Source organism: Carassius gibelio, chromosome A9 (assembly GCF_023724105.1).
Source record: "Carassius gibelio isolate Cgi1373 ecotype wild population from Czech Republic chromosome A9, carGib1.2-hapl.c, whole genome shotgun sequence".
Lineage (NCBI taxonomy): Eukaryota > Metazoa > Chordata > Actinopteri > Cypriniformes > Cyprinidae > Carassius > Carassius gibelio.
The window spans coordinates 23725612-23740830 of NC_068379.1; the positions used below are offsets into that span (position 1 = coordinate 23725612).

The 15219-nt window shown below is 40.0% G+C and overlaps 1 protein-coding gene across 3 annotated transcripts; it reads left to right on the forward strand.

The window, feature by feature from the left end:
• The first annotated feature begins 30 nt into the window (after positions 1-30).
• On the forward strand, positions 31-14304 carry mcm3ap (minichromosome maintenance complex component 3 associated protein). 3 transcript variants are annotated; one of them, XM_052606535.1, is made up of 31 exons: positions 31-131; positions 408-1856; positions 2306-2541; positions 2652-2733; positions 3779-3926; positions 4020-4222; positions 4413-4552; positions 4752-4949; positions 5105-5373; positions 5639-5801; positions 5919-6079; positions 6220-6443; positions 6531-6805; positions 6890-6990; positions 7097-7228; positions 9225-9329; positions 9556-9708; positions 9813-10010; positions 10116-10184; positions 10272-10406; positions 10479-10632; positions 10822-11083; positions 11171-11268; positions 11680-12070; positions 12214-12477; positions 12564-12693; positions 12798-12971; positions 13059-13149; positions 13240-13385; positions 13549-13696; positions 13804-14304. In XM_052606535.1, exons 2-31 carry the CDS (start codon positions 488-490, stop codon positions 13957-13959), a joined length of 6375 nt encoding a protein of 2124 aa, XP_052462495.1. In that variant the 5' UTR covers positions 31-131; positions 408-487; the 3' UTR covers positions 13960-14304. The 3 variants fall into 3 exon arrangements, with proteins under 3 accessions (XP_052462495.1, XP_052462494.1, XP_052462496.1); XM_052606534.1 differs by having other exon boundaries at positions 33-131; positions 399-1856; XM_052606536.1 differs by having other exon boundaries at positions 33-131; positions 399-1856; positions 13062-13149.
• Positions 14305-15219: the final 915 nt, after the last annotated feature.

Here is a 15219-nt window from a genome sequence, read left to right on the forward strand (position 1 = left end):
CTCGTCATCTAATGGTGTCATGCTCTCGCCTGCCTGTAGAGGCCGCCATCGCCAGCAACTCTCGTTGGATCAAGGCGCCAGTTCACGAAGAAGAGAGATAAACATTTGACTGCGACGAGAACTGCTCCAAAGTATTTACAGTGTTTGTTCCTTTTCGATTTGACTTTTTTTAACTTCTGTATAATATAATGCAGATGTATTAAATAAATTCAAATGTTATTAGTATTCAGGTGGTTGGTCTTGAGAATTTGCGAAGTTAAAAGCGTTCAGTGTTTAGATCAGCATTTCATCTTTATAATTTCCTATTTGAGCTCTTGAAAACACAATTTGTACAATTTTAAATTGGTTCATAGGTTAACTGGAAAGTCCTATGTAACTGTTTTGTATCTTTGTTTTAGAGGATTCAGAGGATTCATTGGTCATGACCAGCTGATGATTGGCTCAGTATCACATCAGAAACATCTTAACAGTTGCGGTTCCAGCCATCATGAATCCTTCAAACATCTTTGGTGTACCACAAACTGCCTTTCAGGCACCAAACAATAGTAATCAGTCTGGAAACCCATTTCAGTCCTTTTCCCAGAAGAACACAGCACAGGTTGTTGGTTTTGGACAACCTTCTGCTTTTAGTCAGCCATCTTTTGGCCAGCCAATGCCACAGTCTTCTGTCTTCGGCCAGACGTCTTCTTTTGGCCAGACCGGTGGGCTATCACAAGGATTCGGGCAGCCATCATCATTCTCTTTTCTGGGAACAGCCCCGGCCTTTGGGCAGTCGAGTTTGGGTCAAGGCACACTAGGATTTGGACAACCACCTCCTTCATATTCTCAAGCTACTGGACAAAATCAGATGTCTGCTTTCGGTCAGCCTTCTGCATTTGGCATTTCCTCCAGTGCCTCACAATCTCTGACAAGCTTCAGCAGCGCTGTTAACAACCAGCCCAGTTTTGGTCAGCTTTCTGCCCTCTCTGTTCCCACTGCTACATCCAGCTCCTCAACAGGGGGTAGGACTGATAATCCCACTGATGGGAACCAGTTTAGTTTCAATCCACCCAATGATGCCGTTTTCAAACCTATTTTCAGCATCAGCCCCGAACCTCTCAGCTCAAATTTGTCTTTAGCTTCTGAAACTGCTGGATCGTCTGCATCGGCCATGACTAGTACTATGGAGAATTCATCTAGTGGTTCACTGTTTTCATGCGTAAAGCCGAATACTCTGGGCTTCAGCTTCTCACAGCCAGCTGCAGCTCCTTCTGTCTCGTTTTCTAATGCAAATGTTTCTCAAAAGGAGACTCTTGGTGGTGGCAGCAGCATTCAGTTCACCTTCTCTCAGCCAGCCAACCCTTCCAGCAGCAGTACGCCTGCTTCTCAGCCCACGACTCCATCCACCTTCAGCTTCACAGCACAGACCCTTCAGTCTCAATCAGATACCAAAATGCCAGCATTTGGTGGTACTAGCATTGGATCCTTTGGATTCGGGGTCCCAAAAACCGAAGCCCCACCAAGAATGGAGGATAGAGCACCTGATGGACAGAGCATTGGAGGAGAAACAGCTTTCGTTGGTTTTGGCATAAAACGTAAAGAGGAATTGCTTGATCCAAATGCAACTAAAAGCATTAGTGAGACTGGTGCAGATGAACCAAGACAACCTACCAAACGCCCGCTGCTGAGAACTCGTGGCCCGACTGGAGGGCTTTTTCTCAGTGCATTGTCTGAGCTAATGAAATCCAAAGTCACTCCAGTGAAGAGAGATCATCATCTTCCAGATAGACCAGATCCACCTGGTCCAGCCAGTGATGTGGCCACTATGCCTCCAAGATCGCAGGCTCCCACAGTACTGACAAAAGCTGAGGAAGTTTGTAAGTTACATGTCTTTTCCAGTGATATTTCTAAAGGCGCTCACCAGTATTAAAATAGATTATTTTCATGTTATTGACAAATATTCTGTACTATTTCTTTACTACTTTGAGAGTAAATTAAAGTAAGTGAATTAAGTAAATAACAGAAACTACAGGTGAATTTAGACATCACAACATTATAATACAGTATAAAAAAATGGATATTCATTTTAAGATTTGTGGATTAATATATTTAAAAGTGTTATTTAATTATTGTTGTTCTTAAAATCAAAAGGTATAAAGAAACATTCGTAATTAAATATTAAATAATGACTGAATCTGATAAATGTAAAAAAATAAAAATAAAAAAAAAGCCTACAATATGGGTCTATAATATCCCTAATTTTTATCCTAAACTATTTTGAAATGATTTTTCTTGCCAACATTGTTGTGATCACTTGTCTTTGTAGCACTCATGCCTGAACCACAGACACACACTCCAGGTAGACGTGCTTCTCGAAAGGAGAGCACAGACAGTTTGGCTGGTCTCTCTCCTACTGATGCCACTGTTATACAGTGCAAAGGCATCCCACCAAACCTCAACAAGAAGGACCTTGTCATACAGCATTTTGGGCACTTTGGGAAAGTGCTTAAGGTGTATTGCAGGCCTCAGAAGAATCTGGCCATTGTGCATTTCCAAGATCATGTGAGCATGTCTAGTCAGATGCATAGTACAAAATGCTCATTGCCACAAAAGTAGTAAGATTTAATGAATGTGTTTGTGATTATTTAGACAAAATCTCTCTTGCCTTCCAGGCATCTGCAACCAAAGCCAAAAAGAAAGGAAAGCTGTTCCAGAGGACTGAAATTCAGATATTTTGGCAAAGAAAAAAGCAAAGTGAGTAACAGCACTATTTAGAAGTTTGTTTGCTGTTTAATTAAATTAAGTAAAAATCTCAATCTATTAAATGTTATATTTAATGTGTACCATGACCGTGCAATTAATCTAATTTAAATCAAAATTTGGTTTGGCCTTGTGGGATTGTTAAACTGCAAAAGGCTGTTCTTAAGTGCAGTGTTAATGTCACCAATAGATTTACTGCTGCAAATTGAGTGTTTATTTTATCTGTATAATAAAAGATAGATGAAAAAGGTTTTGATATTTTAATTAAAGTAGTTTAATTATATTTTCGACAAAAATATGATTTAAAGAAATAACACTGCAAAATGCATTATCAATGAATTTATGAACTGTTTTTGAAGAATAAAAATGTAGAAGGAATTTATTAAAATATTCTAATCATATAATGTTTGGTATTGCTTCGAACTGAAATCTCCACTGTAACAAATCTGGTACGACTAAACTTGTTTTAAGTTTTCACATTTGCAATTTTTTTTGACTGCTAAAAGTTACAATACAAATTGAATTGAACTACACAAGGGCCACAGAAAATCAGGACATGATGATAGCTTTTCCTTTGCTTTAGACTGATGAACGTCTGAAAAAAATGTTGGAGATATGCTGTGTAAATGTGATTTTATACCCTGTTTTGGTCTTAATTTAGCAGAAGCACGAATGTTAACTAAATGTTAACTTTCATACTATTATGCTTATGAAGTTGTATATACAAGATGTCGAATTGGATATTCAAGAATCACTCTTTGAATCACAAAGAGAAACCAGTCTGTGAATATTTTAAATTTAAAACATATTTCAATAGAATGTCCAATTTTAAATGATAAACAATACACTATTATTTAGAAAATATAGTAGCAGACAGTTTTTGTATAATGATTGTTTCTTAATGATTTGTTTTCTGTAATGTTATTGTAAATGATGTATTGAAATTGTTGTTAATGTTGCTGATATGGTGTTAAATCATAAATAAACAAATACATACATACATACATAAATATGCTTATGGAGTGATTGTCACTTACAGGTCCAAGTGAAAAGGCTGCTAAACCTTCAGAAGTCAAAGATTTGACAGAGGACTCAGAATCTGGTGCTGCATTTTTGCAGTCCTCCCCTAGTCGTAAGCCTCTTCCTAGAGCAGTGCCCATCAGCAACACTAGCTCCCTTTCTAAAAGGTAATTTAAAACGTGCAATATCAAACAGTCCCTTTGCATGATTCTTATTTGGCCTAATTATTTATTTCTGCATTTGTTTTTTTTATGTTATAGCTCTCCGATCCAAAAATCGTCTGTTGCTAAAATACTCCAGTTTGAGAGTGAGGCACCACTGGAGTCAGTCTCAGAGGAGCGGAGCGTAGAGCGACCTATTATTAACCTGCCCTTAGTACTACAGCCTCTGATTGGTCAGGTGGCTGAAACAGCAGAGGAGAGATACCGCCTCCTAGAGCAGAGAGACAAGATTTTACGGCAAGGTAAACCTTAATTGGCTCTGATACAATCTAGTACTTAACTTATAATAAATGAAATCCAGCATGTAGTATTATTAGTGTAGAATTATACAATTATATTGTATGTGATATAAAATTATTTATGCCGCTTGTTTCATTACATTTATATTTGAATAGAAATGACTGGGCAAAAAATGTATTGTTGTCTCTGAAGCTCGACCCAAAAGAACAGACCTGGATATGTCCAAAGTATTTGTGGGAACGTGCCCTGATATGTGCCCAGAGAAAGAGCGGTATATGAGAGAAACCCGCAACCAGCTGAGCGTCTTTGAAGTTATTCCAGATACAGAGAAGGTTTGTGTAATGATCTGGCCAATGTTTTGTGGAAGACTTAAAATGACAACTCACTTTGTCATTTATTGTAATTAACATTAATTAAAGTGATAAATATTAATGTTTGGAAGCCTTTAATGTTTTTATAGCACACTGGTAGTTGCTTTGAATGCATTGGTTACATTTGAGTAAATTGACTAAGTGCTCCCCTTCTGCTCAGGTGGATCATTTTGCTACCATCAAAGAGTATAGCAGGTCTTCGGCGGATCAGGAAGAACCTCTCCCTCATGAGCTTAGACCACTTCCTGTGCTAAGCATGACTATGGACTACCTCGTAACTCAGATTATGGACCAGGGCGAGGGCAATTACCGTGACTGGTATGACTTTGTCTGGAACAGAACCAGAGGAGTTCGTAAGGTGGGCATTTAACTTGAATTGCTTTATCAAAGGCCTTATTTCTAAGGTGTCTAACTGTTGAAATATTTCAAACTGATTGATTTAAAATGTGTCAATGAGAATATTATGTTGCCATTGTCTTTTTTGTGATAATCATGTCTAAATCTCTCCTGCAGGACATTACCCAGCAGCATCTGTGTGATCCAGAAACAGTATCACTCATTGAGAAATGTACCCGTTTCCACATTCACTGCGCCCATCACCTCTGCCAGGAACCCATGATGTCTTTTGACACAAAGATCAACAATGAGAATATGACAAAATGCCTGCAGAGTCTAAAGGAGATGTATCAAGACTTAGCCACTAAGGAGGTGTACTGCCCCAATGAAGCAGAATTCCGCCAATACAATGTGTTGCTTAAGCTCAATGACGGAGATATTCTTCGGTAAAACCTTGCTATTGTTGTCTTTTTTTGCAGTAAAGATAACCAGAACACTATTTTGAACCTTGAATCAGGTCTTTTAGGCAGTCCATTAAGAACAGCGTAAATAAAACATTGCAATAGTCAAGACTTGTAACTCAAACAGTAGATTTTGTCATTAAAAAGTTTATGGATTCAGTTCATGAACTTATAAGATGTAAATAGGTAATACACATCTTTGCAGTGATGGAATAAAGGATACAAATGGATTTGTTTTGTGTCAATGCAGTGAGGTGCAGCAGTTCCGTAAAGAGGTACGGGAGTCTCGGGAGGTGAATTTTGCCGTGCAGGCCTTTGCAGCACTCAATAGCAATAACTTTGTCCGGTTCTTTAAACTTGTGAGTGCAGCTTCCTATTTGAGCAGCTGCATACTTCACAGATACTTCAATCAGGTAAATTAATCTTACCCAGAAGGTAGTTGTATAGCCAGCATTCATGAAGTACTTTGGCATTCGCTACACCTTTTTCTTTAATTACTAAATGTTTATTTTTTGTCTTTGCTTGGTTAGGTGAGAAGCAAGGCGCTGAAAATCCTCAATGTGGCCTTTACTGTTGGATCCCAAAGATCCACCATTTTTCCAGTCGAAGACTTTGTTAGAACACTAATGTTCCGCAATGCCAGTGAAGCCACAGACTTCATTCAACAGTATGGCCTTACTATCAGTGATGGGTATGTCCTACTTATTTCTTTTCATAATTTTAGCAAAAACATTTTTTAAACAAAATCTTTTCTCAGTGCAATAGTGTCCAAAATTATTTTGTAAATGCAGAATTTTTGAAAACTAATGCTTTATTTTGTCTCTCATCCAGCATGGTGGAACTTAGTCGCACATCCTTTCAGCAGCCTGATTTCTCCATACCGCAGAGGAAGTCTGTGGAGATTGAAAGGAAGAGAACTGTTCTGATTGGTGAGGTGGTGAATGGTGGTCCACTGCCCAACCTGCGCCAGCACAATCCCGTTTGCAGCTTTGACTCCAACAACAAGTACACAGGAGACGGTCTGTCTTCTGAGCCTCCACCAGCTGCCCTAAAGGGTGTGGATGCATTTTGATTATTAGTTCATTAGTGACAATTAGAGTACTTGTACTTACTGTAAATATTTTAATCCTTGTCTTTGGCAGCTCATCCACAGAGGCTGGAGTTAAAGCCCCTGATGGAGCCTGACTCCAGGCCTCAGGTGACAACAAGGCTTCTGGCTGAACCACGGCTGTTTGTGGACTACCCTGGCATGACAGAGCCTGTAAAACCTGATGACACGGAGGAAACCGGAGAGAAGAACCAAACAGATTCCACTCCTCTTGTGGTGCCACAGCTGGTTTTCCAACCCATATTAGCCCCACAACCAGTCCGACCTCCATCTCCTCCACCCAAACCAGAACCATCCTACACAGATCAGGTGAGACACTTTTCAGCCTTAACTGAAAAGTCCTACACTATGGTGCATACATAAGCTCACTGATGACACTTTGATTTCTGGCAGGATATAATGGCAGAGGTGGATGCGGTGCTTAATGAGGTAGTGGAAGCTGAGGTCTCTTATATAACACGTGCAGCTGCTGAATATGTATCTGCAGCCCTCAGGTAGAAACTTTATTTGTCAACCAGAAGATTTCAATTCCATTAAGCCTTAACAAATTTTCATCATAGTGTTAGTGTCTTAATGTATATGCCCGTGTGTGTCCTGAAGTGTGAGTGACAGTGAGTTGGAAATGGTTATGAATGAAGTCTTAAATCAGCTGCTGAGAGAACTGTCCAAGTCAGTGATCATCGCTGAGAAGGAGAGAATCACAGAGGAGAAACTCAAGCAGGAAGAAGCCAGGTGTGTCCCCATTCATTTTTTTAATACATTGGTTTTGTTTTATTGGTAACTCCATTTTCCTCTGAATACTGAAGCCTGATTTGTGCAGCTGCACAAACCAATGGCATTTCAGCCTGGGAAATTGGGCGGGGCTGACAGAACCTTTCTACTTCAGTGTGAAGATCATCACCTCGCTGGACTCTGAAGATGCTATTTGCTATAAAAGAACCCCAGAAGAGGAAAGTCGCTCTTTCTCACAGCAATTCTCCTCTGCTTCATTCTTGTGGCAAATTTCTGCGAAGCTTGTTGCAAAATGTCGCACATGCAGGGAGCACCTGCACACTTCGGATGAGCACAGTGAGTGCGTTACTTGCCTGGGCCGTGCTCACGCTGAGGCAGAGCTCATGGAGATGGAATGCTCTCATTGCGAGACCATGATACATTCAAGGATAGGGGTGAAAGAAAATATCGATAAACATGGGTATTGCGTGTTTTTATTGCCGATACTGTATCGATTCTCAAAAACAGAATATCGATATTTAAAAAAATAAAAAAATAAAATCAAGATTCATGGCAGTGGTTTCATTTTGAGTTTATATCCCAATCGCTAGATGGCAGTCTTCATACCTGACCAAATCCTGAGTGAAAGGATATACTAGCATTAAGGCACGACACTAATGTTAGCGTTAATATAGTTCGGCAGGTCAATGGCCATCCTGGTGGTGCTCGAGCATCACAACTGGTTAAACCTTATGCAGGTCAAGGATGCCGATCGGGCTGCTTCACTCAACTCCCCAGTCTCCCCCACCAGGCTGTTTGGACCAACTGTGAACAAATTTGCAAAACACTTCACTGCAGCACAGAAGTCATCACAAGTCTTGCACCAATTCCTGACCAAATACTCCAGCTCGGTGGCTGTTTCGACTCGTCAGTCTTTGAAGCCTGCTCTGTCACCCACTCAGCCTCAATACAAGCCAGAGCCTGAGCTCCGAAAGCACCCTCAGACTATCAAGCATTTCCCCTTCCTCAAGTGCAACTGCCCCCATCCGAAGGTGACATTGGACCCTGAGCCACAGAAGCCATCCTGATCCATCAGGAGAGAAGAGGAGAAGAGGAGGTTAAGTCACGTAGAGGCTGGACTTCCCTCAAAGGAATCTTGCACTTGCCTTCCAACCCTCTGTTCAGTTCTGGTTGTTGGAGGCTTTATTTACATTTTCAGTGCTGGCCCTGTCCCAATCACCTATAAGCTATGTGCCAAAAGTGGTTTCTACTCCATTCAGAGAACAGTTCATTGCCCTTTTAGCTCTCCCTGCCTCAGAGAATGACTGGGGTGCTTACTTGCTTTGCCTGGTCCAGGCCTTCTGGACATATGTAGAGCACTCTATTCAATTTTGGCAATCAGAGCAACTCTATGTATGCTTTGGAGGCCAGTCCAAAGGGCTGCCAGTCACGAAGCAGAGATAATTATCCCGCTGGATAGTTGATGCTGTAGCCTTGGCTTAAACCTCAGTTGGCTGGAAGTGCCCTATTGGACTGAGGGCCCGCTCCACTTGGGGCATGGCCGCCTCCTGGGTTTGGTCCTGCTGAGTGTCCATTGGAGATAATTAAGCTTTTTGTTCTGCGCTCATATCATGGTGCTATTGGACATCATTCCCCAATCGTGATTCACGCAATCTGAGAGACCTTTTTGAAAGGGAACACTCTGGTTCCTAAACGTAACCATGGTTCCCTGAGATAACATGAGCGAGCATTGCGTGCACTGCCATGTTACACAGTTGCACACGAGTCTATGCTTCCACTTCTCATTTGTAAGTTTCTGATGAAATGGCACTCATCATATATAGGCAATGCCGTTTGTTTGTGCAGCTACATAAACATTAACAAATAATTTATTCAGGTGAGTTTTCCCCAACATGATTCACACAATGTTCATTCAGTTAATCTCAGGGAATTGAGTTTACGTTTAGTAACTGGAGCGTTTTTAACTCTTTTTCTGTTTTATTGTGTTTGGTGTCAGGCGGAAGGAAGCCTTTCTTGAGCAGTTCAGCGATGATCTGTGTGCTATAATCAGTGACGAAGTGCTAACCGAGAGGATAAGAGTTACTGCAGAGGCTGAAATAAGGTACCACATTCTACATAAATATCTCCCTGAGGTTTTCTTTGCTATTGTCTGTCAACTTTGGCTTCCTAATTAAGATTAAGATTTAAGTTTATTATATTATATAAGTATTTATTGTAATATAATATTGTTTATTTAGATTTTTGAGTGAAATAAGACTTTTGATTCATATTTGTGATATTCATTAATGAATGTGTGCAAAATTGGTGATGATATTCTTCCCTTCCAGGCTTGCTTTAGAAGAAATGGCGGCTTGTATTGCCCGCTGCTCAGCGGAGGAATGCAACAGCATAGTAGAGGAGACACTGGCTGAGGAGCTGGCTGCAATGGCACAAGAGATCCTGGACAATGAGTTGAAACGTGTCTGCAAGTTCATCAAGAGGTTTGAAGAGCTTGTTATTTCTCTTTATGTGTACAAAAGAATCCCTGGAGCAAATAGGTCTCCTACAGAAACCTTTAAAGAACAGACGTATGCATATACTTTAGGTGGCGTGACGTGGTAGGTGTGCGTCGTCAGCTAAAGAGACAGATGCGTGGTTTCCCTGCAGCCCCTGGCTGTGTAGATCCACGGTTCAAACTGAAGGCTCTCGTACCCAGTGCCCCTTCCGACCCCTCTCTGGACCTCCTGGCCCAGGGGATGGTCAACCTGGGTAACTCCGGCAACATGGCGGTTTCCTGCACAAGGTCTGTTATTGGAGATTTCAATTTGTTTTTTGTGGTGCTTAGATATTTTTTTCTTTGTCATCATTCTTAATGATTGTTCCTGGCAATGAACTTTTAAAATTATAGATTGCTGAAAATGAGACAGGAAGCAGTTCATCAAATGAAAGTGTCCTACTACTACAATCTCTTACTGAGGTCAGTACAGTGGGACCACAGTGTGTCATATATGTGCAGATCATTTTTATCACCATGAATGTATGGTTAATTATCCTTCTTTGGCAGTGAGCGTGTATGGATGCCTCTTGACCTGCCCACTCTTGTGGCAGAAAGCTACCCTAAAGCACCAGACAGAATCTTCTGGAAAGCCACTCTTCTGTTGCCAAGCAGCTGTGATAGTGACATAACTTATGCAAGCAGGTAAGGAACGAAATTGTAGGAAAATGTCTTAAAACATGTAAAATCCTCATATGTTTTTTTGTTTACATGCAGGATTCTGACACACTGGCTTGAGGTTAAGTTGGGTGGAGGAAACCAATCCGAAGAGAATGAGAAGGAAATCAAAGGGCAACTGAAAACGCTGTGCATCAGTCACAGTCTGACAAATATAAGGGGAAAAACTCATGAAGTACAAATTTCTATAAAGGCAAGCCTCAGAAGGAATAGTTTCCACCCCAAAAAATCTAATTTTGCCATTATATGCCCAGTTTAAGTGAGGTATTGAGGAGAAAGTAGTCCGCAGGGGGAAATTCCAACTCCTGAAACGAAGCTCTCTAGTATCCAGTTATCCAAATCTCTCTGCATTGACTTGATTAACTCCTGTGTTTGTGTGCAGGCATGTCATGGCCCTCTGAGTGCAGAAAACCAATGTCTGCTGGAGGAACAGAAGGAGCTTCATGGTACCAATGCTCTGCTGATGCTACTTCCCTCTCTCAGTACTGGACAGGGTGAAGAGAATGAGAATGTGGCCCTGCTCTCTGCCCTCATTCAGCTGAGGCAGGTGCAGCAGGCCAGCTGCTGGCACTCTCCTGTACCACTGGTTGTGGTGGTTACTGGCAACCAAGAGGGTGGTACTAATGGTCACGGTTTGGAAGAAGGCAAGTTTTGAAGTAAAGATGTAGTATATGTTATAGACAATACAGTTAAAGACTGCAGTATGATTATTTTTGTATTCTCTCTTATAGCACTCATGTTGAATATGTTTGTCAGAGATGGTCTCATCTCTGAATACATCTTCGTCCATATACCAGAAACCCTCAATGACCTGCAAGGCTCAGAGCAGGTTGGTCTGCAAAGGAATATTGAGAATACACAGTTGTTCTTATTTAATATGGTTACAAAATATTTGTGTTAAGGATGCGTGATATATGTTGTTGTATCAGTATCCACTCTTATATGTCACCTTTTTAATGCTATAGTTATTGCCTTAAAGCGAAGCAAAATAATCATTGTGGCCCCACATTTCAAGTTGGCTTACGGAGTCATTTTCTTTTTTTCATTTACTTTTTAACAAAAGTAGGTTCCACTGTTATAAATAATGTTTGGTGTCTTTTAAATCACGGATAGGTGCTTTTAACTTCCCCCCCCCCCCAGACAAAATGCAGATTGATATCTTGACTTCACCAATATATTTATTAAAAATGTAACGTTTATTATGTATTTACACATTCTCTTTATATTTGATATGCTTCAGATGAGTCAGATCATCAGGTGGCTTGCCGCTCACTCTCCCGCAGGCCCAGTCCTGTCCTCTCAGACCCTGCTGCAGGTTGTTGAGTTAGGCCTGTGCCGTGAGTTCTACTCCAGACTACAACGAGACAAGCAAGACCGGAAACATGCGGGTCTTCAGTCACAGCACCCGGAGCCTATCGTGCAGCTCTGTAACAGTGTGCTGAGTTTCCTAGCAGGTGTGGTTTCGTCAGAGCATCTGTCCAGTCTCTGCTGGCCACCCCCTGAATTCTCTCTCCCCGAGAACAGTGAGCTGATTCCTCATCATTCCTGGAACTCTCCAGAACATCTGGAGTGGCTGAAGAGAACCATCCTCAGCCAGCAACTTCCTGAGTGGGATCCGCCTCCCATTAGTGGTAGCTTTTGTTTTAAGTACTAATTTGATGTAATCATTTTTGTTTAGCAGAATTTTCATAGTTCAGGTGTTTGATGCAGAGTTACACCTTAATGTTTAGTACTTTAATTGAGATTAAAACTAATCACTTTTCTTATTTCTCAGCCTCCTGGACACATTTGTGTGCCTATATATTCCAGTATGTATCCCAAATCCCTACCTCACCCTTAAGCCAACCAATTCTAATGTCTCGTCTGGAGAACTTGCTAAGAAGAGTGAACTACCAATACTTACATGCGAGCGGTGCAGATGAGGAAGACTATGAGAAGATTGGACCGTCTTTTTATGAAATTCCCTGGGACGAGATCATATGCCTGTGTGTAGAGCATCGTATGAAGGACTGGATCATGGAGCCTCTTGTGGCAAAAGGTGAAAATAACAGATTGGTAACAGAATGCCAAATATGAGCATGTTTCATTGTTTAAAAATGGATGTTTTGACTCTTGTAATCACAGATGCCCTCACGGATGATGGTGAAATTCTTGTATACTTTAACAAAGACAGCCTGAAGACTTTCCAGCCCCCTGACCGTTGGATAGAGGCTGTGAAGCTGACATATCAGGAAATACAGCATGTCTCAGAAGTGTAACTCTCACTCTTTTACATGTGCATGATTTACAGTATTATCTTATATAACATAACAGTCTTGCAATAAAAGATTCAAACAAAATTGCAACATTTTCTGATAGATCAAAAGTCAGGCCCCACACTGCGGCCAGACGTTTCCCCAAGCAGAGGCTGTTCCAGAGTCACGTAAACACGGAAGAATGTCCTTCTGTGTTTGATACTGCACAAATTCCAATATTGCAGCGCTTTGAATGGATTCTCTCTACCGTTCGCGATATGAACGCTGCGGGCCAGAGGTTAGCATTAATAATTTTAACATTAAAGTTAACACTTTTTATTTTTTTTGCTTTGATGTTAGCAGTAAACATTTCTTAACATATCAGTAGGATTGGAGAGCAGATACATCAGACCTCTGTGCCCGTGACCATGACCCCCTCCCGAAAGCATCCTGCTGCTGGCGCGCTCCATATACAGGTTGAGTTCTACCACAGACAACTTCACAACTGGATTAATATACTTGCATTACTATAATTGCGTGAAGTCTCTATTTTTGTGTTTTTAAAGGAAACTGAAACGGCTGACCTGGTATTGAAAAAATCTTCTAGCAAAATAAACCGACTATTTGATACAGACAGCGCACAGACTCCCATACTGGAGCGACTTCAGCGTACTCTCTCAACTGTTCAGGAGATGAATGCTGAGGGCCAGAGGTTAGGTTTACATTTTTTTTAATGAGTTTTACACAAAGATTTTTTATCAGTATTTGTACCTTTTTCCGCTCCAAACAGTATTCTCATTTGACATCTTTTAAATTGTAATGATACATTATGGGATTTTGTCATATTTATTAATTTAGTTTATGTGTATATCTAGAATCGGAGAGCAGATTCAGAGTCGGATTGAAGTGGATCATTTGTCCTCCACCGCTTTTCCTCTCTTCCTGCCTTCCACCCTACTCTATGCACCTCCCCTAGTTAGGACCCCCTCTTCCAAGCACCCTGCTGCTACCGTTCACATAAAAGTACAGTATTCTAACATAACTATAATGAATAACTAGAACTAATATATATTTAAAAAGCAGGTTTTATTATAAATGCTTTAAACCTGCTTTTGTTTGTTAATTTGAAGGAAGTGGAACAGACTGCAGCGGCTTTTGAAAAACACAGACCAGGATCTTTGTTGCAACGTTTGCAGGACTTGAAAAGAGAGTTGTGGAGTCAGAAAGAGGAGGAACGTGTGTGTGACCTCAAGCTCAAGTGTCTTTTAGACATTATACAGAACTGAAGATGCTTCAGTATAACAACAGCTGCTGAATACCACTTCCAGTCTCCCAGTTTGAAAGAAAATGTCCATTATCTGCTGCTTATTTGTCTCAACAGTTTTATTTTTGCTAATTTTAATTTTATTTTGAATCGATATATTTGCTTAGGTCGTGTGCCTCATCCATTTAAGGTTAAATAAATCTTTGTTTTGAATCTCCTTGTACTTAAATTTAGAAGTGGTTAATTTGTTTTCATACTTTCCAGATTTCTGAATAATAAGAGTTGAATGTATTTTGTTCAAAACAATAATTCTGTTGTATTTAATTGTATATTTTTGGACAACAATAAAGAGAGATTTTATTCACTACTGGGCATGAGGTAATTCATTATTCATGACGCTCCAAATTTAGTTTGTGTAAAATGGCAATTTATGTCCATTTTGCGATGAGAGGCCTGGATTTACTTAACATTATGCTAATAATGTTAATAATCCTGAAAATGAAGTAAAATGAATCATGTTTTGAAGGGATAATCCATCTAAAAATGAGGATAGATTAATAAATGATGACAGTTTTCATTTTTGTTTTTATCACGTTTAACTTTAATGAGATAATAATAGAATTATTCCTTTATGACCTGATAAACAACAAATATATTAATTTTTATATATTATAATAATTGGGAACAGCTTTGAACACGACCTTGAGAACTCTGGGACTTGGGCCTGATGATCCTGATATGGTTCATGCAAGGAATATGTTACGCAGCAAAGGTCTGGGATTGCTGGTAAACAAACGGTCACATATATGGGACATTCTACCAGAAATGTACATTTCCACTTGTAAAACTCTTAAGTGAAAAAAATGTCTAATTCTTAAATCTGAATGTTGAGCCATATGGAGGACATGTTAATCTATATGAAACACATATTGTGCCATCTCAGCATGTTTTTATGATTGAAATAAATAAATATATTAATAAATACATTTTATACACATTTCACCCCTAAAATGTCAGGCCCTGTCACAGACAAATTTGTATATGTTAGAATGGTTTCCTAATTAATTTCTTTGATGCAAATAGAATTTTCTTATTGGTCACATGTACCTGATTGTATCTAACATGGTTTTGTAATTTCTTTAAGGAATATAAGGAACTTTTCGGTCAACTGTAGTACACAAAATCACAGAATACCCCACCAGGCGCTCGTATAGTTGTAAAAAAGCTGCCTTTACACAGGAGATCTTTTTCAAAAGCAATAGTGGATATATACTCCTACTTT